Raw genomic sequence first — 27,120 nt, 5'->3', positions numbered from 1 at the left:
ACACAAGCCAATGAAAAATGTGGGCGGAGGATCAAGTCCCTACCTCAATACAGCATGCTTAGCAGAGCAGCGCATGCACTTCCCAGGCTCGACCTAAAAATTATCTGCTTCAAGTAGGTGTAGTTACATCAGCCCTTCTATTAATTGTTAAGTGAAACTTAGGCAAGGTTTCTATAGATTCTTGCTGTAATATATGTTGCATTTGTTGAATTTATTCATACAAGTCCACACACAATGATAACAGACACAGGATACACAATGTTGTTCAATTTCTGAATTTCTGTCCTTTAATAAAACTTTGGTCTTGATGATCGTAGGTTTCTGCAGTGGAGCAGTACCACAAATTTGTCATTCCTATTTACAACCCTCCCTCAAAGAAAATCAGTAAAAAATGTGAATATTTCCAAATGTGCAAGAACGCACTGCATACACTTGGTGAAAGTTTGGGGCAGTAGATCACAATTTGCCCTCTAGCCGACACACATTCTGAAACATAGATTGTAGCTCAGTGAGCGTGATTGAAAATTGAAAGGAATCAATACTTAGGCTTATTAGCCTTACTTAAAATGCAGCATTACCTATAGCAAGTGGGAGCAAAGTGCATTTTCATGGCAAAGAGCAGCAGAGCAATCATTCCTTAAGCTTGTACTGTGCGTACTTTTACCAGGCACAAAATAAAAAATCCACGCATTACAGTATTTTATTACATAAAATGGTTTATATGAAATATGTTTCCCTTTTACAAAAAAAATATTTGTTACATCATAGATATAATATTATTTAGCTCATGTATAAACTTTCGTTGCTTTCATTTTGAGCTCACAAACCTGTGGTGAAACTCATCCTTAGTTTGGATCACTTTGATTATCCCGTCTTGGCTTTATGAGCGATAGTAAAAAATTCAATGTGGATGGTCACCATGCTAGGGGCATTTGTTAATTCTGTTGGAGAGCATCACTGGGCCTGAGTACCTTGTTGAAAGCTCCTAACACTCTCTCATGCAGTGCTAAGAAGGGTATGTACCATCATCAGAGCTATAGAAAATTGTTTTAAGTCTGTCACAGTTGAAGATCTCAAAATATTACTTCTGTCCAAAATTCCATATCTGGTGGATGAAACCTTGTGAAAGTAAAAACAACACATTGAGCATACATTCTTCCATGTGTACCTACTTACTTGAACCAATGTCTGTTTGAAGTATTTCTTTAAAAGGAACTTGGTGCATACAAATTCAAATCCCATCAACAGTGGAGTAAATATTGGTGGGAGGGGGGACTGTTTGTTTATAGATGCTTTTGATTCCTTAGGACAGATTTTGTTGTTTACTGTACCGAGGTCTCTCATGCTGTACCCAGACGTGACAACCATGCTGAATGTATTGCTTGCATCTAAAACCCAATAAAATCTGTTAAAAAAACCAAAAAAAACACAGTGTTGTAAATATTGCCCTGATTTTACATTACACCAGGTTTGGTGTTAGTTCCTCAGCTGGAAAAGGCCTCATGCAAGGAGCTGAACTAGTAGTCTCTGAAGGCAGACAACACATAATCAATTTCTCATAACAAGTTTTTAGCAGAAGCTCAAATTAAAGGTGGTTTCAGGGAAACAGTCAGGAAGTGTTGTGATAAGACTACTCTTTGGGGACACCTCTAGCCTTGAATTAGATAGTTTGAACACAAGTTAGATGCAAATTACAACTCTTCTAACGAGTCAGGAAACGCTTTGCTAGGAAATGTTTTAGGAAACCCATAATGGTCAGACAGGCTATTTCCAGCATTTCTTAGTTCTAATCGATGAGCTGGGCGAGCGTCTCTGAGCAGAGACAGTCCGAGAAGAACGTTGGACAGCCAGTGCTGGCATCAGGGCACTGCCAATATTAAAATGTCAAGAAGAACATCTTTGCAGTGAAGATTTATCTCATTGCAAGGATGTCATTCATCCATTGGTCTATGGTTTTACTATTTAAGTACTAGTCAATGGTGCTGTATGTGACAAACACAGACAGTGATAATGTTTTTCTTACGAAAGACCCGGCATCGGTGTCTGGTCAGTCCTTGCTAAAAGAAGATTCAGCAATGTTGAGCTGGGACAAGTCATAACAGAATAATATGTTGAAGTGACCTCAGACTATTGAGTAAGAATGGACCTCTCGACATATTTTGTATACATGAAAACGTTTGAACCAGCCAACCATACAGTGGCATGCGTTTTCTCTTGTCTGGATATATCTTGAAGTGGGCAAAACTTTAATTTTGCTTTTGCCTTTTGAGAAGTATTCAAACTTTTCACTTCACAAGGGTTACAGAGTTTTGTAAATTTAAAAAAACTTTGCCTGTAGACGAAATGTAAAAAAGTTTTTATGAAACAATTTTCCTGATCAAAATGTTGTTTTGTGAGAGAATTCCCCGTAGAAATTGGCTTTTGCAGCGATGTTTTTCTGCCAAAAACTACATTTTGATATTGTTCTTTACAATTCAGTTTGGAACCATCATGTTTGCCGGTCTTGCCCATTTTTGAAGACATAAGTGATAATGTTAACAGAGGAAAAACTTTACAATTTGCAGTGCACTTCTGTGGCTTATCTGAAGAACTAAGTTGGACCCTGAAGAGTGTTCGGCTTATGGGATGACACTCGTGCTCGTTTCTGGATGAAACATTTGCATTCTGCACTTTAAGTGTAGCTCACTCACTCATACTTATACAGATTACTGCTGAGACCACACTCATGCTTTGAGATTGGTATTGAGGAAGCACAACTAGAGCATAGTTCAAAGGCTAAGTGGAGAACAAAAAGTGTTAGAAGGAAGATTTAGAACTGCTTAAAAAGATATTTTTGTGAAAAATAATGACACACCTACAGGTACACAGAATATTTAACAAGGCATGCGACAAACAGTGCAGATGTAAGTATAATGTCTGTCAGGCACAAGGGAAGTAAAGTTCAGCAAGAAAATGAGCTACACAGGAAGCTGCCTGAGGATCTTGTGGGATCGTACAGAGACATGCACAGCACAATCGATGGCTGATTATTGAGAACAAGGAGTGTACCGGAGGACCAGAATCGACCAATGTAGTCTCATTGAAAACAATGGAAGGAATGAGGAGGCTGTCAATCAACCAAGGTGGTTGTCACAGGTTGTCAGCGACTCCCATTTCCATGCAGCTGTTCCCTCTCCTCACATTTGGATTTCATTTTTAGGCTGTGTATGGGAGGGGGCACACTCTATTCTATTCTTCAGACTTGTTTCTTTTACATATGTTATGCTAACCATGGTGGTACGGGAAGCACTATTGTGATCTTCAGTAAATCTCCCCATCATCACTTCTTTGCCAAAGTTGTCTACCTTTGTGCTCAGTCCTTTCCTTGTCACTTCTTGCATTGGTAGTGCTGCCTTTTCTTGCTGTATTTTCTTGCCCTTGCCATTTCCTGTTTGATTGCCTGCTCCACCCTCATTTGTTGCAGGCACCTTATCCACTTTCTTAAAATGTTCCACCCCAGCTACACAGATCTGTTGGATGCCTCTCTGACCTACTCTTGGCCATCAATTAATAGAGGTCATCGGTGAGGCACGTACTAAAATCCGTTTGGCCAGTCAAGTACAATCAACCAAGGTTGTGTGAAAAGTGAGTTGCCCAGGCAGCAATAGGGTAGTAAGCTTCACCCTAATGCTGGAGAAATGTATGGAAATATCAGTAGTATGAAGAGAAGATCAGGCAAATCAAATCGAATTCCCTTTTTAGTCCCTGTGTCCCTTAACTTACAGGATGGATGATTTGTGGATGGCGTGCACTTGAATTTTGCAAACTCTTTTGAGATCTTTGCACACAGACGATTAATTGAGCAGCTCACATTGATGTTTTTGATTAAGGCTAGATGAGTAATGAGTATTGATGTGAGTAGGTAGGTGAGTTCTTCCATAAAGGAAGCTGGTGATAGTGCAGTTGATTTAGTGGGAGCTTGACAGCAGTGCTGAAGAAGATGATTGAGGCCAATCAAGCCCCTGGGTTGGGAGATTTCATTGTAGAAAGTGGATGCAGACAATGTGTTGGAAAATGGAAAGGGAAACTGGGGAAATGGCTACAATGAACGGGATGCTGCATGCGTCAGTACTAGGTCTAATACATTAGTAGTGGCATTGCAGAGGGGTTAGAAGGGAAGGTGCAACACTTTATAGTCCACACTTGGACATGCATAAATGGAAATAGCAGTTACGATTCCACATACTAAAATGTAAATTCATGCATTTCTGTAGTAACAGTACACAATGAGGAATAAATATCGGAAGTCTCAATACAGCAGAGGGACACAGGTCTTTTCTTACATATTGGGATACATGTTTTAGAGTTTGAGTAGTAAGCATGCATAGCAAGGAAATGCTGGGTACATAACAAGAGATCTAAGCTGCTGGAAAATGTTAAGTTGGTTATCACTTTATATATAATTTTTGAGGCCGTGCCAGTACCATGTTGAGTTCTGACCCGTATTATAGAAAACGGGGCACTCTCCTTGTTAGCGCTGAGCACACCTTTTAAAACGTGCGCTCCGCGCTAACAAGGGGAGTGCGCCGGATTATGTTGACTGCGCTGCCCCAAGGGCATGCGCATTTTCGTGCTTCCCTGGGGGCAGCCCATTCAAGTGAAATACGGAGCATCTTTTAAGCAGCAGTTCTGTGTTTCACTGTGCAGGCAGAAACCCTCCTGCACATTTAAGGGGGACTAGAGATCCCTTTGCAGGTGGGTGCAGTGAGTGACTGCACCTGCCTGCAAGGGGATGTCTAGGACCCCCTTTCCGCCTCTAGAGAGCTGCCGTTAGGGGGTGCACTGACAGTGCAGCACCTTTGAGGTGGCGCACTATCAGTGCACCTCCTGACAGTTTCTTTGCCTCTGCACCTATAATACGGCGTGGGAGCAGAGGCAAATGAGGTATCACCCTCTAGTGATAGCGCTGGTGCTATATGTGCACCAGTTCTATCTGTATTACAGAAAGAGTGGCACAAGCGTCTGCTGCCCTTTCTGTGATACCAGAGTGCCCTGTGGGCATGCAAAGCAGGCACACATGCCCATTGCGCCTCCAGGGCCCCTGCTATAATAAGGCCCCAGGGCAAACCCAGTTAGACACAGGCGGTTGAGGTGCTAAAAAAAATGCCAGGAGGTCTGCACTAAAAATATTTTAAAAATATGAGCAAGGACATGTAAGTTTACAGTCTGGAAGAGAGGAGGGAGTGGTAAGATCTGATGGAGCTATGTTAAGGGTTAAAAGTACACTAGTGGGAATGAGGCTATTACAACAAACGTTCTGTTCAAGAAGTAGAGGTCATATTATTAAGATATGTGGTAGAGAGGCTCCAGTGCAGAGGATTTTTCATCTGCCTAGTTACAAGGACATTAGATCCTATGGCACTTGTAATAAAACGGATGAGATATCCGTCATATTTGTGACAGAGTACACCATCCACCAAACTCTAAACCAGGCCCATTATCTCACTGTGCCTCTATTCGTGCATACGGGAAAAATGAAAGTACTTTGCATCAGTCCAAAAGCATATAAAGTGCTATACATATCAGGTCATTTTGGGCTTAATTCACTACACATTTTGTGCATCATAAGCTAAACTTAGATGCTCAACAAGTGTCTTTAGAGCGCACAATGGGGAGATTCTAATTGATAGAATTTATAATTCTAGAACATTTGCGGGTTTATGGAGTTCTCAGGGGAGGGGGTTGTTGGGACCCTTTGCAAAGGTGGTTAAACCCACAAAGTTAGAAACTTGTTTGTATTCACAATCCTTCCCTGTCAATTTGCACACTCTGATGTTTAAATGTTTAGAAGAGGAAGGAATAACCACATCAAATAATGTAGGTTGAGGCATACATAGAGGATTGCCATAGATTTAGTTAGATGTGTACAGCCAGCATCTTTGGTATTCGTGGGAGGAAGAAGGATTATGGTAAAATTATGCTGGAAGTGGAAAAGTCATAGGAAAGCAGATTGTCCGGTAATGTGAGGAAAGGTTGATGAAGTGAGGGTGATAATGAAAAGTGCAACTGCTAAGTGCTAAATGATTGCATATTGCAAAGCACTGCCATATTCTCTGCACTGTGAATGGGAATGAATACACAAATGGTAACCTTTTGCAGACGGTTTGCCAATTGCTGGTACACAGTGAGCTAGTGACTTACACAGGATCACACAGAGTACTAGCTGCACACCTGCCACTTCATGCCAGAATTCTTACTTTCTTTTGCTGCTGATTTGAGCACTATACTGAGCAATAACTGTACAGGGATGTCTGACTTCATGGGAGTGGACAGTGTTAGAAATTATCCTTCCCGGAAACGAAGCACCAATTTTCTTTCCTAAAAATTCATCATGACATAAGGGGAGTGCACTGCGATCATCCCACTAACTGCTGGTTGTCATGAAGCAGGTAATTAAGCTTAAAACAGCCGGTCACACAGTCTGATTAGTAGCTATTGTGTTTTGAACAGAATATGGAATAATTTTTTAGGTGATGGCTTTCTGTTTCTAGAGCGGCACCTTACAGAACTTGTTACAATAGATTTCAACCAATCAGCAGCCATAGTTGGCCAAGCACAAAATAAAACACCTGCAAGTCTCAAAGGGATTTGCAGCTACAGAAAATATGTAGTGGGCGTGGCTGTTTTCATTTTCATCCACTGTTTAACTCTTTCTATTCCAAACTTCCCATTTCCATTGCGATAGTTTAGTGTGAACACTGGAATGTTGCAACATCCGGTAACCAGGATAAAGCAAATAAAGATGGAGTCTATCTCTGAAGAGCCGGTGTCTGGATATAATGTTTGGATGGTGTAGGACTGGTCATGGTCAGCTTGTGACAAACCAGGTTATCTGCAGATATTTAATGTCAAAATAGTTGGTAGCCTATCCAATGGCCCAAAGTACTGGAATCCAAAAATATAAGTCGAACAATCAGAGACTCAGAAGGCTGCACAGTGTCTCTGTTGCAAATACCAGTACAGAGGATACATTTTTAGACCATCTGGAATGCTGTGTTTTGGGTGGGCATCATGATTGGTGTGGCATCTAATTTCATAGGACTGGCATAACTTCCTGGTCTTGACTCTGAGCCTCTTGCTTCTGCATGGCCATGGCTGAAATGTATGGGCCCTGAACGGGGCGTAGCTTGAGTTGAAAGCGTCTGTTGACTGCGACATGCACTGTTATTGGTCGACCGGGTAGAGGAGGAGCCAGAGCGGGAACTTCTGGAACCTGAGAAAGAAGAACCTGGCTGAACTAGACGGGCTTTCGGTGCCTCGGCATCTTCCCTAGAGGAGAAATACAAAGGATGGATAAATAGCAGTTCAAATAACAACATTCACCAAAAGCAATGTAACAAATGCAAAAAATGCCCCTCTTTTCTGTACTTTTCAAAGCTCCACTAAGTGCAACCTAGATCTATTAATTGTGCTCCTATCAACTCCAAAATCCACATTTCCATTTCGGGAGGGAAGATGAGAATTGTCATGCAGCAATGTCAGCACAAGGGCAAAATCTTTTAAACAAAGACATTGTATAATTATTGAATGGTGACTTTTACTAAGAGCCCCAAGGGAAATTCTTTTTTGTATTTCCTCATCATTTCAGGTTGTTAACAGCTGTTGAAATGACTAGTAAATGGCATGTTAGTACTGTAAGATGAAGTATATTTGAGTAGGAAGGTTTGACGATGCTTTTATTTTACAAACCTGTTAGAATCGGGTTTCTGGTTGGCTAGGTTATGCACATAAGCCAGGCAGAACCCACCACCCTAGTCAGGGTAAGGGAGTTACACACCCAAGATAACCCCTGCTCACCCCCTTGGAAGCTTGGCAGAGCTGTCAGGCTTATCCCAGAGGCAATATGTGAAGCGTTTGGATAACACACACACACTAGTGACACAATAAATACACCACAAAAGAGAGACCACACAATATTATATAAAAATACATTTCTGTATTGCATATAAACCGAGACAACATGAACCAATAATTACTTTGCCAACTAGGCAATTGTCATAATATCACTGGTAGTGCAATAAGATGCGGATTTATATGTTGCACACGCCAGGAAAACACCCTCACTGCGCATACAAATGCAAATCCTGAAATAATACTCGTTATCCTGAACAAGCAAGGTAAAAACGACACATATCATAACATCAGGGCATGAAATACAGCAGTTAGGTTAGAGCAAGCCCACATAAATCACCAGGTATCATCATAGTACATGACCACTAAGTAAAACCATAAACACATAGGGTAAATCACCTACAACTGTAGTGAACCTATAGAGGTAGCACACCGGCGCTTCAAGTACATGTTATGGGGTACGTGATGAACTCCATCTGGGGATAAATGCAATCTTACACTGTAGGCTGCAGTAACATCTGCGCTCCTGCTTCGGGGGATATGGTAGCTTCGGCTTGCTTTCAAAACAATCTGGTAATGTCCTCAGGGTAATCGGGGCCTCCATCAAGGATTCCTCCCATAAGGCCACCAACAAAGTACAAAGTGCCCCATGGTATGTGCAAATAGTAGGGACACACTTAGTTTGGTCACCATGCTCAATTCTCAACTGCATCTGCCCGCAAAACGCACAGGTCAGCTTCCAAGCCCAGTACCGTATTTCCAGGGATACCAAATTGAGGAGCAGGTGACTCTGTGGCAGCCTCCCCCATCCGAAGGGTGGAACAGCTTGTGAAGATGACCACTGGCAAGCAGAGTATCTTGGGTGGAGCAAGCCTGGACTGAGAACATGGCCAACAGGTGTCTGCCCTCCCTCCTTACACAGGGTTGATCGAACAATGCTCCATTTTAACAACAATCAGCCTTCCCCTGCTTTCTCTCACAATGTGTAGTTCCCACAGCAGGGAGCGCCATCTCAATTAATGCACTTGTCTCCCAGGTACCTCACCGTTAGGGCAGTTGCCACTGCTCTTGACGAAGAGGCCTTCCACAAGGGGGCCTGCAACAGTGAGGGGCATAGGGCCTCTCAGGATGCCCTCATCTTGCTCTGCTCCATCTGAGGAAGCGCTTTCTTTGGGGATCAAGGAGCACAACTGCTCTGGGAGTGGTATTCATCGCACAGCACACACTGACGCTTGAAGCAGGAGAACTGCTTTACAAATGTTGACTGACAAAAGGAGTGCTCACCATGCGCTGTCTCTTGGGAATTGGAAAAGGCTGGACTCGGAGTCCTACGGCCAGCAGAAAGTAAAGCAGAGTCGATTGATCCTGTCAGAACAAGAAGTGATCACCACACACTAGGCAGCACACAGGACAAGTGGTCGGTGTAGGTGCACTTTGATGGAAAGATGTGAAGGATATAGTAAGGGAATGTTTAACTTCACCAATAGGTGAGCAAGGAAGCACTTCCTTTTGGTTTAGTTACCCTCACACACCCTAGTGGTGTCATGCTTCATCATCGGGTCACCCCGACGCCTATAAGTCAGGGTGGGCTCGACCACAGTGTTGGCAGCTCATTGAAGAAATTGGAGACCAGGGGGGCTGAAAGATTAAAAAACCTCAAACAGATCCCCAGTTTCCCTTTATTTTTGGGTCTGTCTGGGTTAATAAAAATGTACTTAAAATATGGGTCTTCTTGGGAGTGTTATGGTCCTAAGACCCTGGTGCCAACATGTTTCAGTCCGTGCGAGGCCGTAAAGGTCCAGGACTTTCTTCAGGGCAAAGTAGGCCACCCTGGGTGGCAGAAGAGGGAATTCCCTATCCTGTCTGCGAGACAAGGGCAGAGTAGCTGCTCCTTGTGAAAGTGACTGATTATTTAATCTGTCACACGTCGTACTCCATCTGAAAAAGAGAACAGAAACAACAAAACAACAACATATACTTGTATGCTTGCGCCGTGGTAATTCCAAAGTACTGTGTCCCTTAATCGTGCTTTGGAAAGAGACCGACACCTACATGTGCCAAGTGAGTCTATGACATTGTGGTGTACTACTCTTTCCAAACATGTGCCACTCGTATCCGTATCTGTACACAATTAATTAACGTGACAGATATATCGTTTGGTGGCGATTTTGCTCGCATACTGACTGGTGATTCCTGCCAGTTGGTGCGTACTATCAAAGTAAACATCTCCGTATCTCGCTCTCGTACATCACTCATACCGTATCCGTGAATAAACATAAAAACTGAGGACATATGCGATAGTTATGAACACACATATTAGAGGTATTACGAGTGCACATATACATTTATCCTTACCCGAAATTCTGAGATATCCCGTTTCTCAGGGGATCGCAGGGCTTGTAGGGGTAGCTCTATAGTCAAACCCTATTGTTGGACCCCCGGAGTGAGAGAGAAATTTGGAAAGTGTGGCGTAAGGAAAAAGGCTCTGCGGGTATAATCAATGGAGGCATCTCATATGAGATGGGACACGTGCGTATCGGAAACCCTGTCTGCGTGCCCCAAACTTACTTTGTCAAGAGTCCTGCCCCGCCTGTCCACCTAGTTGGTTACGATCCCTGGCTTGTGCACCGCTAGATCGGTCATCGGTGGATTTGTACTTCCGTATTGCGCGACAAAGAGGTAATTGGTCCTCTCTGGCGCATGGCGCGTGACGTAATAACATCAGCACGCTTCCCATAGAATGATGGGAAGTGTAGTACGTACCGTAGAAGTCGGTGGTTTGAAAGGAAAACATAGCGTTACTAAAAGGGAAATGTTCCGGGTGGTACATGCCACGGAATATATGTATCCTTGAGTATAATATGGGAAGCACAATTACGGGTCCAAATACTAAGAACACTTAACTCATGTTAAGAGTGTCGAGAGATGTAACAATAAAGATATTAATGATGCTTGGTGTGAGAGAACATAACTACAATTATAAATCGAGTGAGCGGCGTAGAGCCCTACAGTGCTCATGGAGTTTTGATGTTAGAACTGCCGTGGTAGATGATCACTCGAAACTGCGGGTGATCACACAATATTATAATAAGGTACTTAAAGGTCTGTTTGGATAGTATGACACAAGACTATAATTGATGGCGGATAAACAGGTCACGACGTACTGGAAGCGTTACCCTATATTGTCCAATAGGTAATTAATGTTACTATCCACCCTCCTGACATTAGGTCATAGTCAGGGGACCTAGATAGAAGTCGGTAAGGGTAAATGGACTGTTTACCTATTTAGTTGACTCCAGGGTATGCAATCATTGAGGCCCTTCTCATGGGTCTTCAAACGATATACCCATCGTTGTTCTCGCTCAAGGAGTTTGCGCTGTTGGTTACCAGTGTTTTGGACCTTCTCTATTATAGTCCATTTGATTTCTGTGTCTTTGTGATTTTTCTCATGATAGTGTGCTGTGAGCAAACTTTCTATCACTGCTCGTCGTATAGTACTTCTATGTTCGCTGATGCGAACTTTCACTTTGCGACTCGTCATTCCGATGTACATCATATTGCACGGCCATTTGATCAGGTAGATCACTGATTCAGAGTTACAATTAGTATGTGATCTCTGTTCCCACGGTGAGTGTAAGCCTAGTTCTAGTGTCTTTGTGTGTTCTGTAAATGGGCAGGCCACACATGATCCGCAGGGGTAATGTCCCGTAACAGATGGAGTTCCCCATAGTGTCATCGGATTCGTGGTTCTGGGTGTGAATGTATTGGTATGTACTAGGGCGTCTCTCAAACTTGTGTTTTTTCTGAATGAAAACATTGGTTTCTCAAAGGATAGTTTATTAGATGTCAATATGGACCATTTTTTGTTTATTATCTTTTTTAGGTCATTTGATGAAGAATTGTATGTAGTGACGCATATTAACTGGTCGGGCTGTTCTTTTACATGTGTTTCTAAAAGGGCCTCTCTTGGTGTGTTGCGTGCTCTTTTGTTTGCTCTCTCTATAATCCTGATAGGGTATTTCTTTTGCTTGAGTTTGGTGGTAAGAATAGCCGCTTCTTTTTTGTATGTCTGAAGATTAGAGCAGTTTCTACGTACCCTCAAGAATTGACCTACTGGGAGGTTTTCTCTTAAGGAGCGTGGATGTGCGCTATCAAACCTTAACAAGCTGTTTTTATCTATAGGTTTTGTGTACAGGGAGCTTTCAAGGGTACCTCCTTTAGCTGTAAAGGTAACATCCAGAAAGGAGATTCTTTCTTTATGCATATTCATAGTGAAATGAAGGTGAGGATTCAGGGTGTTGATCCATGTTTTGAAGTTATCTAGACTTGTCATGTCTCCCTTCCAAATCATCAGAATGTCATCGATGTATATGTACCATTTACATATATTGATACTGAATGGATTGGGTGTCCATATATGTTGGTCTTCAAATAAACTCACATACAGACAGGCCAGACTTGGGGCAAATGTACTGCCCATTGAAGTGCCGTGTACCTGTAGATATAATTGATTTTCAAATTTAAAGAAATTTTCTGTGAGTGCCAAGTGTATGAGTGTAATGATCCACTCAATTGGCGCTGCCCACATCCAATCCTCTTGTTTGAGAATTTCTTGTACCACTCTGATGCTTTCTGTCTGAGGTATATTTGTATACAATGCTTCTATGTCCAGACATACCAGGATGTTCTCCTCTGGATTGTATTCAACCTGCGTTAGGAGATTAAAGAGGTGTTTGGTGTCTTGGACCTAGGATTTAATGTTCGTCACCAAAGGACGTAAGAACCAGTCTGTATATTTTGATAGTGGTTCAAGGACATACCCAATGCCAGAGACTATGGGTCTGCCTGGTGGAGGAATCTTTCCTTTGTGTATTTTTGGGATCGTATAGAACAAAGGGGTTCTAGGATCCTCTTGGTTCAGAAAGTCGTGTTCCTTTTTGGTAATCCATTCTTTAATCAAGGCATCTGCTGTGAGTGCCACGATAGTTGTCTTAATCCGTTGTGTTGGATCTCTGTTGATCTTTTTGTAGTATCTCGTGTCTGCTAGTAGGTTCAGGCAGGCAGTCCTGTATGCATTGGTGCTTTGAATGACCGTGGCCCCACCCTTATCTGCTGGTTTAATGACTATGTCTGTTCTGGATTAAAGGGTTACCATGGCTGTGCGTTCATTGTTACTCAGGTTGTTGAACCCATCTTTCCTGGGTCCATTTACCCTTACCGACTTCTATCTAGGTCCCCTCACTATGACCTAATGTCAGGAGGGTGGATAGTAACATTAATTACCTATTGGACAATATAGGGTACCGCTTCCTGTACGTCGCAACCTGTTTGTCCGCCATCAATTATAGTCTTGTGTCATACTATCCAAACAGACCTTTAAGTACCTTATTATAATATTGTGTGATCACCCGCAGTTTCGAGTGATTATCTACCACAGGAGTTCTAACATCAAGACTCCATGAGCACTGTAGGGCTCTACGCCGCTCACTCGATTTATAATTGTAGTTATGTTCTCTCACACCAAGCATCATTAATATCTCTATTGTTACATCTCTCGACACTCTTAACATGAGTTAAGTGTTCTTAGTATTCGGACCCGTAATTGTGCTTCCCATATTATACTCAAGGATACATATATTCCGTGGCATGTACCACCCGGAACATTTCCCTTTTAGTAACGCTATGTTTTCCTTTCAAACCACCGACTTCTACGGTACGTACTACACTTCCCATGATTCTATGGGAAGCGTGCTGACGTTATTACGTCACGCGCCATGCGCCAGAGCGGACCAATTACCTCTTTGTCGCGCAATACGGAAGTACAAATCCACCGATGACCGATCTAGCAGTGCACAAGCCGGGGATCGTAACCAACTAGGTGGACAGGCGGGGCAGGACTCTTGACAAAGTAAGTTTGGGGCACGCAGACAGGGTTTCGGATACGCACGCGTCCCATCTCATATGGGATGCCACCATTGCTTATACCCGCAGAGCCTTTTTCCTTACGCCACACTTTCCAAATTTCTCTCTCACTCCGGTGGTCCAACGATAGGGTTTGACTATAGAGCTACCCTTACAAGCCCTGCGATCCCCTGAGAAACGGGAAATCTCCAAATTTCGGGTAAGGATAAATGTATATGTGCACTCGTAATACCTCTAATATGTGTGTTCATAACTATCGCATATGTCCTCAGTTTTTATGTTTATTCACGGATACGGTATGAGTGATGTACGAGAGCGAGATACGGAGATGTTTACTTTGATAGTACGCACCAACTGGCAGGAATCACCAGTCAGTATGCGAGCAAAATCGCCACCACACGATATATCGGTCACGTTAATTAATTGTGTACAGATACGGATACGAGTGGCACATGTTTGGAAAGAGTAGTACACCACAACGTCATAGACTCACTTGGCACATGTAGGAGTCGGTCTCTTTCCAAAGCACGATTAAGGGACACAGTACTTTGGAATTAACTCAGAGCAAGCATACAAGTATATGTTGTTGTTTTGTTGTTTCTGTTCTCTTTTTCAGATGGAGTACGACGTGTGACAGATTAAATAATCAGTCACTTTCACAAGGAGCAGCTACTCTGCCCTTGTCTCACAGACAGGATAGGGAATTCCCTCTTCTGCCACCCAGGGTGGCCTACTTTGCCCTGAAGAAAGTCCTGGACCTTTACGGCCTCGCACGGACTGAAACATGTTGGCACCAGGGTCTTAGGACCATAACACTCCCAAGAAGACCCATATTTTAAGTAAATTTTTATTAACCCAGACAGACCCAAAAATAAAGGGAAACTGGGGATCTGTTTGAGGTTTTTTAATCTTTTAGCCCCCCCTGGTCTCCAATTTCTTCAAAGAGCTCCCAACACTGTGGTCGAGCCCACCCCAACTTATAGGCATCGGGGTGACCCGATGATGAAGCATGACATCACTAGGGTGTGTGAGGGTAACTAAACCAAAAGGAAGTGCTTCCTTGCTCACCTATTGGTGAAGTTAAACATTCCCTTACTATATCCTTCACATCTTTCCATCAAAGTGCACCTACACCGACCACTGGATGGTCAGTTAGAGTAATTTGTGTGTGATTAATAGAATTGGGAGGAATTAATCTGACCCAGAATCCTCTCCACCCTCTAGGCAATGAAAAAATCTTTCAATAGCCTCTTGTGTATACACAAGCACACAGGACAAGCCACAAACTCTGGAGAGCACTGGGGTCACAAGAGCAGGGAGACAGGCAGCAGGCCAGCACATCAGCTTGTTGCAGAGTGGCAGTCCCTCCTACAGACCAGCAAGCAGCAGGTGAACACAGCAAAGCAAGTCAGTTCAATGGTGGTTCTTCCTGGCAGCCCAGCAGTTCCTTCTGGCAATGTGCAGTCTGTAGAGCCAGCAGCGTCTACAAAACATGGGGTCAAAGCCCCTGTACATAAACTCAAATATCTTTGATGTGGAGGTAACTGCAAAACACACCCATTGAATCCCACCCTCGGCTCCAGACATCAGTTTGAACTATAGAAGCCCATTGTGTGAGAGTAGGGCACAGCCTATACAAATGTAAGTGGATCACACCTCCCTTTCTCCCAGGCCAGGAAGACCAATCATTTTGCAGGTGCAAACCTGTTACACCAAACCCCTACTGTGTGATGGCTGTCTGGGAAGTATGCACAGAGCCAATACAACAAGGAATCTGTCAGTCTGAAAACAAGGGCACAGTCGCTAAGAAGGTTAGAATAAGCGAAGAGTTTGAAAAGGGAGCCTCAGAGTGCTGTAGGATTCATTAGGATTTCCATCAAAAACCAGTGATTGGTGAATATCATCATCTGGATATCCGCACCTTCCCACCACTGTGATTCACTCCATCTTGGAGTTTCATTCGTGGTTAGTTAATAACCGGAGCACATTTTTGAGGCCCATGGAAGGGGAAGGAGAGAAGGACAGCCAAGCCGCTAGTAGGGGCAAGGTATGAGATATATACCAAAAATGATATATAAGTGGTGCAGTGCAGTAAGGTGAAATGTTAAAAAAGGATAAGGAGGAAAAAAGAAAGTTTATTAAGAAATATTCCTGCCAATCCTTATCTAAAAATAGTGCAGAAACAGCTTCTAACAAATAGGCTGTTTGACAATAGGGTCGACATGTTTCAGCCTGCTTGCCTGGAGGGTCAAATGGCTTTCGTCAGGACCTTCATTTTATTATCGCTACTGCAGCAAAAGTGAGTGAGAAAATTATAAATTGTGAGACAATCTTAAAAAATACAACATTATTATGGTGTATAACTTCTTCGTGTTGTCAGTGTGTGTATGAACATCTGTGGAAATACGAAAAGAGAATCACAAAGCAACAAGGTGAGTGAAACCATCGGACAAATTTTCGCTTAAAACGCTGTGCCTTGGTCTCAAGTGCTTACCTGATCAGCACGAGAAGTGAGCCTCACCTCACCCGGTAATGACTCAGGTTAGAAGGAGGCCCCGCCCTACAAAATTGAATAAGATGTAGGGAAAATGAGTACGATGAACCATGAGATACAATGGTTCAAGATCTATAATTTGAGACATTCGACTGAACGTCCATTGTATGCTCAGCTTTGAACGCTGAAGTGACTTCACTCAAGAAAGCAAAACAACACCTAAAATGATAAACTCTGCAGACGCGCAAATGCTAAGACACCGGTGAAACACGCAGTGCTCAATTGCGCCGCATCTGTTACCAAGTTTTGGAGTTTCAAAGTTTTGAGCTATAGATCGCTTACCTCTCCGTCGGTACCTCGATGTGGAGTCTGAGCCGTTTGGGAGGTAACCGGCAGCACAGGTGAGCTGTGTTAAAAGGCATGCGCTTTGGTTAAGCGACGATCTGATTCGTCAACGCGGGGCCAATGGGTTACTGTGTTTGATTTGTTATGGCCTCTGATTGGGCCATGGAAAGCCCGAGGTCACGCGGGACTTCGAGAATAACTACAGGATGATGTCAGCGTGTCAGGAAGGTGTAGTTCCAATAGGGTCATGGAAAGCCCGAGGTCACGCGGGACTTAGAGAATGACTACTGAATGACGTCAGCGTGTAAGGAAGGTGTAGTTCCGTATATTTATACATACGGATGATAAAGCTTTATCAATCAGTTTGACGCAAACATACTGTCATACGATAGATAGATTAGGTCTAGCAAATGGTGCAAATCTAGATGAAGTTAATATTAATCACCATTCCATGGGATTCCACAGTCGACTGTGATCAGATTTAGCCCATGAGTATAGCAGAGCTGTGAATGTATCATGTACTTTTTCTTGTAAAGGTAGATAGTCCCAACCTTTAATCACTATCTCTGGATGAACCTTGATCAGTGGAGAGTTATAATGAGATCCACGGAATATCATCGTTCAATCCTGTTTGAAAAGTACCAATTTTGAACACCCAGCGTTGTTCCTTTAAAAACAAGAAGCGAGATGTGTCACTTACATGTGATGGAATAAAGGGTTTCTCTAGGACTGTCCACCAAAAATCGTTGGCTTGGTGCTTCACCTCATGGAAGTGACGTGTCAGTCTCGTATTAGTCTTGTTACAGCGAAAGGTGCTTTTGTGTTCTAGCATTCGCTGTCTCACTTTCCGAGTGGTCATCCCTATATACCGGAGTTTACAGGGGCATTCAATCATATAGATTAGATTTTCACTGTTGCAGATGGAGAGATCTAGAAAGGCTAATCTCTCTTTGTGAGCTTCCACTGTGAACCTCAAAAAAGTTGTTTCTGGTGTTCAACCAATCTAAGAAAGGTGATACTGATGACAAATCACCGCGCCAGATTACCAGGATGTCGTCAATATAGCGCTTCCATAGTCGGATCGAGTCACTAAAAGGGTTGTCATCAGTATCACCTTTCTTAGATTGGTTGAACACCAGAAACAACTTTTTGAGGTTCACAGTGGAAGCTCACAAAGAGAGATTAGCCTTTCTAGATCTCTCCATCTTCAGCACTACAACCGGCCTTGAAAGTGAACTGTATAAGAAACCAATGTCCCGTAACTCTCTCTTGAGATATGATAGTCAACATCCAAAATCATTGAGAGATAATCTTCCTTACGGACAGTTTTTGCGTGTAAGACGCAACTGTTCCACATCTGACAAATACCAGGTGCATGCAAAGAATCTCACTGAACAACTTATTGTTAAACAATATCCGAGATCTCTGATCAAGAAAGCGTTCAAACGCGCTTCCAATAACAACAGAGAAGCATTAATTGAGCCACCTATTGCCAAACCTCCACTGGAGCGGCTCACCTTCGTCCACACCTTCAGCACTCTTACCAATGGAATTCAGAAAAGTGTGAAGAAGCATTGGCGCCTTTTGAACTCATGCAAAGAGAAAATACCACTGCCTTTGTTCTCTCTCAAACGAGGAAGCAACCTTAGAGACAAATTGGTTCATACACGACCCCGTGAAGTAAGACCACGTCCCATTGGCACTTTATGGGACCTACCTGCAGTACAAGGACACCACCCATGTGGGACGTGTTCAATATGCCCGCAGACTAGCCATTCTACAACACTAGACATAGGCACGAACAAACCATGGGAACAAAGATCTTTTACCAACTGCAACAGTGAAAATCTAATCTATATGATTGAATGCCCCTGTAAACTCCGGTATATAGGGATGACCACTCGGAAAGTGAGACAGCGAATGCTAGAACACAAAAGCACCTTTCGCTGTAACAAGACTAATACGAGACTGACACGTCACTTCCATGAGGTGAAGCACCAAGCCAACGATTTTTGGTGGACAGTCCTAGAGAAACCCTTTATTCCATCACATGTAAGTGACACATCTCGCTTCTTGTTTTTAAAGGAACAACGCTGGGTGTTCAAAATTGGTACTTTTCAAACAGGATTGAACGATGATATTCCGTGGATCTCATTATAACTCTCCACTGATCAAGGTTCATCCAGAGATAGTGATTAAAGGTTGGGACTATCTACCTTTACAAGAAAAAGTACATGATACATTCACAGCTCTGCTATACTCATGGGCTAAATCTGATCACAGTCGACTGTGGAATCCCATGGAATGGTGATTAATATTAACTTCATCTAGATTTGCACCATTTGCTAGACCTAATCTATCTATCGTATGACAGTATGTTTGCGTCAAACTGATTGATAAAGCTTTATCATCCGTATGTATAAATATACGGAACTACACCTTCCTTACACGCTGACGTCATTCAGTAGTCATTCTCTAAGTCCCGCGTGACCTCGGGCTTTCCATGACCCTATTGGAACTACACCTTCCTGACACGCTGACATCATCCTGTAGTTATTCTCGAAGTCCCGCGTGACCTCGGGCTTTCCATGGCCCAATCAGAGGCCATAACAAATCAAACACAGTAACCCATTGGCCCCGCGTTGACGAATCAGATCGTCGCTTAACCAAAGCGCATGCCTTTTAACACAGCTCACCTGTGCTGCCGGTTACCTCCCAAACGGCTCAGACTCCACATCGAGGTACCGACGGAGAGGTAAGCGATCTATAGCTCAAAACTTTGAAACTCCAAAACTTGGTAACAGATGCGGCGCAATTGAGCACTGCGTGTTTCACCGGTGTCTTAGCATTTGCGCGTCTGCAGAGTTTATCATTTTAGGTGTTGTTTTGCTTTCTTGAGTGAAGTCACTTCAGCGTTCAAAGCTGAGCATACAATGGACGTTCAGTCGAATGTCTCAAATTATAGATCTTGAACCATTGTATCTCATGGTTCATCGTACTCATTTTCCCTACATCTTATTCAATTTTGTAGGGCGGGGCCTCCTTCTAACCTGAGTCATTACCGGGTGAGGTGAGGCTCACTTCTCGTGCTGATCAGGTAAGCACTTGAGACCAAGGCACAGCGTTTTAAGCGAAAATTTGTCCGATGGTTTCACTCACCTTGTTGCTTTGTGATTCTCTTTTCGTATTTCCACAGATGTTCATACACACACTGACAACACGAAGAAGTTATACACCATAATAAGGTTGTATTTTTTAAGATTGTCTCACAATTTATAATTTTCTCACTCACTTTTGCTGCAGTAGCGATAATAAAATGAAGGTCCTGACGAAAGCCATTTGACCCTCCAGGCAAGCAGACTGAAACATGTCGACCCTATTGTCAAACAGCCTATTTGTTAGAAGCTGTTTCTGCACTATTTTTAGATAAGGATTGGCAGGAATATTTCTTAATAAACTTTCTTTTTTCCTCCTTATCCTTTTTTAACATTTCACCTTACTGCACTGCACCACTTATATATCATTTTTGGTATATATCTCATACCTTGCCCCTACTAGCGGCTTGGCTGTCCTTCTCTCCTTCCCCTTCCATGGGCCTCAAAAATGTGCTCCGGTTATTAACTAACCACGAATGAAACTCCAAGATGGAGTGAATCACAGTGGTGGGAAGGTGCGGATATCCAGATGATGATATTCACCAATCACTGGTTTTTGATGGAAATCCTAATGAATCCTACAGCACTCTGAGGCTCCCTTTTCAAACTCTTCGCTTATTCTAACCTTCTTAGCGACTGTGCCCTTGTTTTCAGACTGACAGATTCCTTGTTGTATTGGTATATTGGATGGGGGATTGAGTCTGTCTTGGTCTTTAAATTTTCCCTCGGACCCTTCCCTTTTTGTTATTATTAAGTATGCACAGAGCCCAGCAGTCACTGTACCCTAGACGTGGATCGGAGTCAGGTTGCAAAGCACTAAGAGTCATAAGCACATAGAAATGCCCGCTTTCTGAAAGTGGTATTCCTACAATAGTAATGAAGAATCAGTCCACACCAATAAGCAGGATTTATCACCACTATTCCAATCATACCAAACATGGGAGCACTAATCCTTTCAGATCAGATATTACCACTGAACCACTGAAAAACATCTCATCGAATTCCCAATGCTACCCTATGAGAAGAGCAGCACTCACTGTGGTGAAAAACCAAATAGGGTGTTTGTCACTACCAGGACATGCCACACAATAAAGGCACATGCCCTACCTTATACCTACACACCACCCTGCCCCTAGGGATGACCTTTATATAGTAAATGGAGAGTTTCAGACTTGGCAAGTAACTTTAAATGCCCAGTCAATGTGGAAGTAAACTGCACACGCAGGCACTGCAGTGGCAAGCCTGAGACAGCTTGGAAAGGCTACTTTTGTGGGTGGTGCAAGCAGCACTGCAGACCCGCTAGTAACATTCAGTTTACAGGTCCTGGGTATATGGGATACCACTGTACAAGGGACTTAAAAGTAAATTAAATATTTCAAACAGGTGCACGCCAATCATACCATGTTTAAAGGAGAGAGCCCATGCACTTTAGCACTGAAAACAAGTGGTAAAGTGCCCAGAGTCCTAAAGTTAACAAAAACAGATCAGATTAAAATACAGGAGGAAGGCAAACTGTTTGGGGATAATCCTACAAAATGGGCCAGGTCCCACAAAGCCCTAGTGAACTCTTTTTACAAGTGGCTATTATCACTTCCTCAGAACCCACTGGCTTATATAGCCCAGGAAGAAATTGGTGTGGAATATCTCTATAATGTTCTCATCTTCCGTCCTGTCCCAAGTGTAGTCATCGACCGGCCCTTCTCTTAACAAGATCATTATTAAAGACTGCTTAAAGTTAGATGGGGCTCATTAAATTAAATAAATTAAATGGTTAGCTTATGCCACAGAATTATTTTGTGCTCTTGGTCGACTTTCTTCTTTCTTTAATCCTGATTGTATTATGAGAGCCAACATGAAGTGGACAAAATTCTGATTCTTTAACCACAAGAGGAATGCAAGAGATTTGGAAATCCTTTTGAAACCCTCCATACGAGTTCAATGCCCTTGTGAAATCTATATCGGTCATAGAGCCCCATTCGATGTTGATACGTAGTATAAAGACTCGATTCCTTCATACCAGATTCCAATTAAGCCAGGGGCCCCTCCTCCGCTATGGTTGAGGAGCGTTGCCCCACTGAAAAATAAAATTATAATAAAGCCATTTTATTATCATTTTATTTGTCTTACCTTATTGCTCGCCAAGCCGAGGTTAGGGGGTGGGCGCGGCCAAGCTGACAAGCTGTAGGGAGGAGTGGTAGGCACCTATAAGTGGGCATGTCAGTTTGGCTGGCCGTCTTAAGATGCAGTCAGGAGTCATGCAGGTTTCAACAGGATATTGGCTGTTCTCAGCGCTGTGGTCTCAGCACAGGAACATAATGATTCAGGAGGACTCGACCATGAGCTCCAGAACACAGAAGGAGTTAGAAATAGGATCACTGCATAAAGGTGATGCTTCCTGTGTTCACTAAGTGTCACCAAATATTGTGGATTTTAGTGGAGTTCATTAGTAATCAGCAAAATTCAGAATGATTGATTGGAATAATTACTTATAAGTTCGAAAAATCCACAGGATCTAGCTCAAGTTAAAGCAACAATAACATGTGCCTCATGGGCGGCTGCCATTTTAAAGTCAGGCAGAGCGTAGGGAAGATTTGCCTGAATGTGTCACTCAGAGACAATGTTTACAATTGTATACATGACCAGCTGGTATTTTGGAAATAGCTCTGCGCTCGTAGGCTCGAGGAGGCAAGCAGATTGTCTTACTTATGGGTTGCAGCTTTAATGTGTAGCAGGACATGCCTGAAGCACTTCAGGACATTGGCCATTTTCTCCCTCAAAGAGTAGAGCACACTCTGAGTTCAGCTCGTGAGAGAAGAAAGAGGTGTAATGAGCTCACCAAACGGTTCAAAACCGTGCTCGTCAGTTGCCCGCAGTAATATGATTCATGGATCTACTGCTCTTTCCATGTGGGATCAGGTTTGCTGCGGGTAAGTTTGCTGTTATCGGCCACTTCAGAAGGAGCAGCGTAGCTATCCTTCCATGCACCGCACCATCCTGGTGAGTCTGTAAGTCCTGGCTGTGTCCCTCTGATCGGAGTGATTACAGGTGGTGCACTGTGGGTGCACTGTGGATGTTCAGAATTTCTTCAGTACCCATGCTGTATAATACCCTCGATGCAGACTTAAGTCTTGATCCTCACCAATGTACACCTTCTAAAACTATATCCTTTTTTAATGTTTGTCTGGACTTACAGAGGCCTCTCTCTGCACCTATGCTGATCACAACTTCCAAGCCCTCTTTAAACTCACACACTTTGAGTCCTCCCTACGGACTACTCCTGTACATTGTTCCACAGTGTTTTATAGAGTTATAATCTTACACTAAGTTCTACAATGTTATAGAGTACTACATGCCTTCTCGTACACTTAGTACATAGAGTCCATGGTCCCAAATATGGATTAGTGCCCCACTGTAAACCCCTTTGACCTCTTGATACTTGCCACTTGCTGCCATTTTGTGTCACAAGCAAGGCCCAGACCTGTTGCAGGTGCTGCAGGCCCCTAACAAATCCCCTCTCACTACTTCCAGTTTTATGTTACAAGGGCTTTTGACATCATTATCTTTTCTTAAATCAGTCAATCCCAGATCACGGAGGGTTACGATCTTATATCATTCATTCCATTGCCTACAGGAACATGGGCGCCCTATTTCTTAATCTATCAAATCACCACTTACACCAGATTGTTAATGAAATTGATTTTATCAGTGATCGCAGACTATTGACTTTCAAAAACTCGTCAAACCTACTGTTACCTTGCAGTCCCTCCGTGCCTATGAAGTGACCCCTCCTACTATAGCTTCATTCGATTCTAAAACTCGTAGTTACTACACTTTCCGATAACTAGACTAGGTACTCTCCTAATGTTAGAGATATCGAGCCTATAGACTCTCTCCATATAATCCTTTTCTGTCCAGAGAAATCAGGTTATACTTATAGTTTGTTGCCTATCGTAAGACCGTGAGGGCGGGTTTCACCCTTTGTCGTCTTCCTCACATTCATTCTTTGGGGCTGGTTGGGTGGGTGTGAAGGGAGCGGGGATGAGGGTGTGTGGGAGTTTGGGTTATTTTGTTCTCCTTTTTAGGTCTCGCGAGCCAAAGGCTCGAAGAGACATTTTATATCTGGGCTTTTCAAAGTGCTGCCGTGGCCTAAAGCTACAGTGCACGTGAACGTGCACGTGCACAGCTGCTCCCACTCCACCCTCCCTCCTCCCTTCTCTATAGCTTTGGCTCCTTTGAGCACTTCAAAGGGTCCGCTCCCCCGCCCCCAAGCGCTCGCGCCCACGCTCCGCCGGGCTTGTCTTGTTTTGTGTGTTGTAGGGTAAACACAGACAAATGTAATTCATTCAAGCAAGATGCTAGCAACGGGGATACAATGACCATCTTTTATTCATTTCATATTACCTAGAGTGATTTTTGTTGGGCACACACCTCCATGAGGAATATTCCTTCAAGCACAATGCTGTCAGTCAAGTACCTGATGGCACTGTGTGTTACTAACAAAAAAACCAGCTTTGTGGCCACGTGAAGCCGAACATCATGAGATATAGGGTTCAGTAATGCTGACACTACGGCAAAACCAGCTTCAGATAAACGCAAATGACGGGACTTTTATTATAGCCGAGTAATTAACTGACGTTTCAACAAAACTGGAATAAATTGACCCCTGAACTGAATTTATTTTAATTTTTCTTCCCTCGGTACAACCGTACGACTTCTTTTATCACCCGCTCAGAGATAGTAAACTGTGTGCGCATATCACAGTTCAATGCGCTCCGTGGGAAGCATTCATACAATCGTTAACTACCTCTTTGTTTACCATTTTGAAAGGAAACTTGGCTAAGTGCGCGCAGTTTAATCATATCAAAGACAGATTTAACACCCTACGCATTGATTTCCGAGTGTTGTGGTGCTGGCTAATGAGTACAGATGGAAACACTTGTGGTTTTCGCCGGAATTGTGTCTTTCGCGGAGCACACACGCCTCGTTTAGCAGCTCTGAGTTAAACACTGCACGTATCTCAGACTTCAGGGAGCGCGAGGAGCTCGCTTTGAAATAAGGTAAAGCAGGGGGGCTTAATTTGAGCCGGTGGTTGTCGGTGGGGGCCACCAACACTTATGTTTCCTGGGTGTGGCCTAACGACCAGGAGCTGCTGATCTTGGAGCCGGGGATTCAAGTTCGAGTCACAGCATCGGCTCGATATCCTGTGATTTTGAGCAAATCACTTACTCTCCTGCGCCTACCAAAAAACCCCAAAAAAACATTAATGTGTCTTTCTGTAATGTAACTGCTGTTCGTGTACAGCACTTCAATACCTTCAGGTCAACTTCGCTGGTTTTTTATGTGACTAGCCATGAGACCCGACCCACTTAAAGGCCAGGCTACAAAATATTAGACACCTCAGTTGTCACCCCACGACTTTAGTATACCATGAAAAAAAACGAGTTAGGTGTTAGCGCAATGTTACGTTTAGTGTGTTTTTGTATCGTTTATTGCTTTTTCATTAGTCAGGCGTGACAACGCTTCCTGCCATGTCATTAAAAATGCTAATTACTTGTCACGATACAGAAGACAAACTGGCGGGATGAAATCAGACTTTCTATTGACTTGTAAGACCTTCAGCACATTGCAATGCAGCGATTGGTCATCCTCAACAACAATCGCTTTCGTCTGCAATCCCCGGGACAGAACTCACACCCTACGTGCTCAAGAACAAAGCAATTTCTTCGAAAGGAGTAAAGGGCAAATAAGTCGAAGGGTCATCATCATAAAAAAAAGGAATATTTTCTGGAATATTAAATCTGATCCAATTAATATGTGCAGAGCTCAGTGTAGCAAACGTCGTCAGATTACTCTACGTAAAACACGTCTCTAGTCCTGTACGTTCAGTTACCAAATCTTAACAAAATATTACATCTGGGAGTTTATATCTTGCTTCAAGTTAACTAACTGAATTAATATTTATGACAACAATGCATTGTGCAACGAAAGCCGAGGATTTAATTAATTTGCTTGGCATACATGGAGCAATTTGTCAAACATAAACGTGACACGAGTTAGTACTTAATAAATGTAGGTATTATGGATGAAATTAGCATGCCGAGTGCACTGCAGTTACCCACAGGTGATTTTTCCAAAGACTTCAAATAATGGAATAGGCACATAGACTGAAATATTCTTTTACCCAGTAGGAGTGATTGCAACAAACAGAGGCCAAGGACTGAATGGGTATTGAACCTACACTTCTATCTCTACCTCAAATGTGATTTTCACTGCCTTGGGGCTCCGGAATAAGCTTACGTCTCTCCAGCATCCATTTTGGATCTATCCATCTGACACCGTCCATCAGTTCTTCATTTTTCTGTCTGTTACATAGTGTATGTATGGCTCTATGATCATTGTATGTGATCGGTGACTGTGTGACATCTGTGTATGTATGTGTGAATGAAAGAGTGGCTACATGTTGTGCGCTATACACAAGTCATATATATTGGCTTCATCAATGCTTTTAGGGTCTGTCTTGATAGTGAAGGTATCTGCGAAACTACCGGTACCAGTACTCTAATACTTTGAATATATACATAGACTGCGATTTGGCTCCGCCCAGATTCTTATTTTTTGCTCTCATCTCATGCGTCAGTCGGCATCCTATGGATTGTTTATATTGTAGTTCACGAGGGCTAATCTTACAACTGAAAAGTACATTGAATCATCAAACATTAAATGCTTTATCTCATAGTTGCATTATATAGAGAACGTAATCGATTTTTTTTTCTTAGTTTTTTCACTGTAGCAGTTTTTCTAAGATGTTTTAGTTAGGATTCAAAATTCCAGGCCGATGTATTGGCTTCGGCAATGCTTGCTTGAAACGGAGTTCCACCCCAGTGTCTGTGACGTCACCATGCCCCTGTGTGCTTAAGCCAGTCACTTCAAAGCCGGGGGCGCTTTCTGTATTTGATCACATGCTACCACCAGTCAGGCCCCTTTCTCATTGTCTTCACGCTGAGTGAATAACCCACGTGTGATTAACAAAAGTAGTACCACAGGGGGCCTCACTTCACCCACATTGCCTCCGCCCCAACACCAAAAGAAAGGATGCGCAGGCATTTTGAACAATAATTGAGAAGGAACATTCGCGCCTAAACTCAAGACATTAGATTACACAGTTGGTGCATTTACGACTATCCACAATAAGCAGACACAAAGACAGACACTCAGAGAGCCAGACACACACTCATACACAGATACAGACTCGCATCTAGACACGCAGACACACAAGCAGACACATTTACAGACACTCAGAGAGGCAGACACACG

At 43.0% G+C, this 27,120-nt stretch overlaps 1 protein-coding gene across 1 annotated transcript in view; it reads right to left on the bottom strand.

Annotated features, from left to right (window-relative positions):
- Positions 1 to 264: 264 nt before the first annotated feature.
- Positions 265 to 27,120, bottom strand: part of CLMP (CXADR like cell adhesion molecule) — a 260,841-nt gene continuing 233,985 nt past the window's right edge. Inside the window, exon 7 of the mRNA XM_085647260.1 lies at positions 265 to 7,308. Within this exon, the coding sequence (XP_085503386.1) occupies positions 7,014 to 7,308 (295 nt within the window). The 3' untranslated portion in view covers positions 265 to 7,013. The remainder of the gene's footprint in view (positions 7,309 to 27,120) is intronic.

The sequence above is a fragment of the Triturus cristatus genome, chromosome 3_2, assembly GCF_964204655.1.
Source record: "Triturus cristatus chromosome 3_2, aTriCri1.1, whole genome shotgun sequence".
In the NCBI taxonomy this organism is placed as follows: domain Eukaryota; kingdom Metazoa; phylum Chordata; class Amphibia; order Caudata; family Salamandridae; genus Triturus; species Triturus cristatus.
This window is presented reverse-complemented; position numbering and strand designations above follow the sequence as displayed.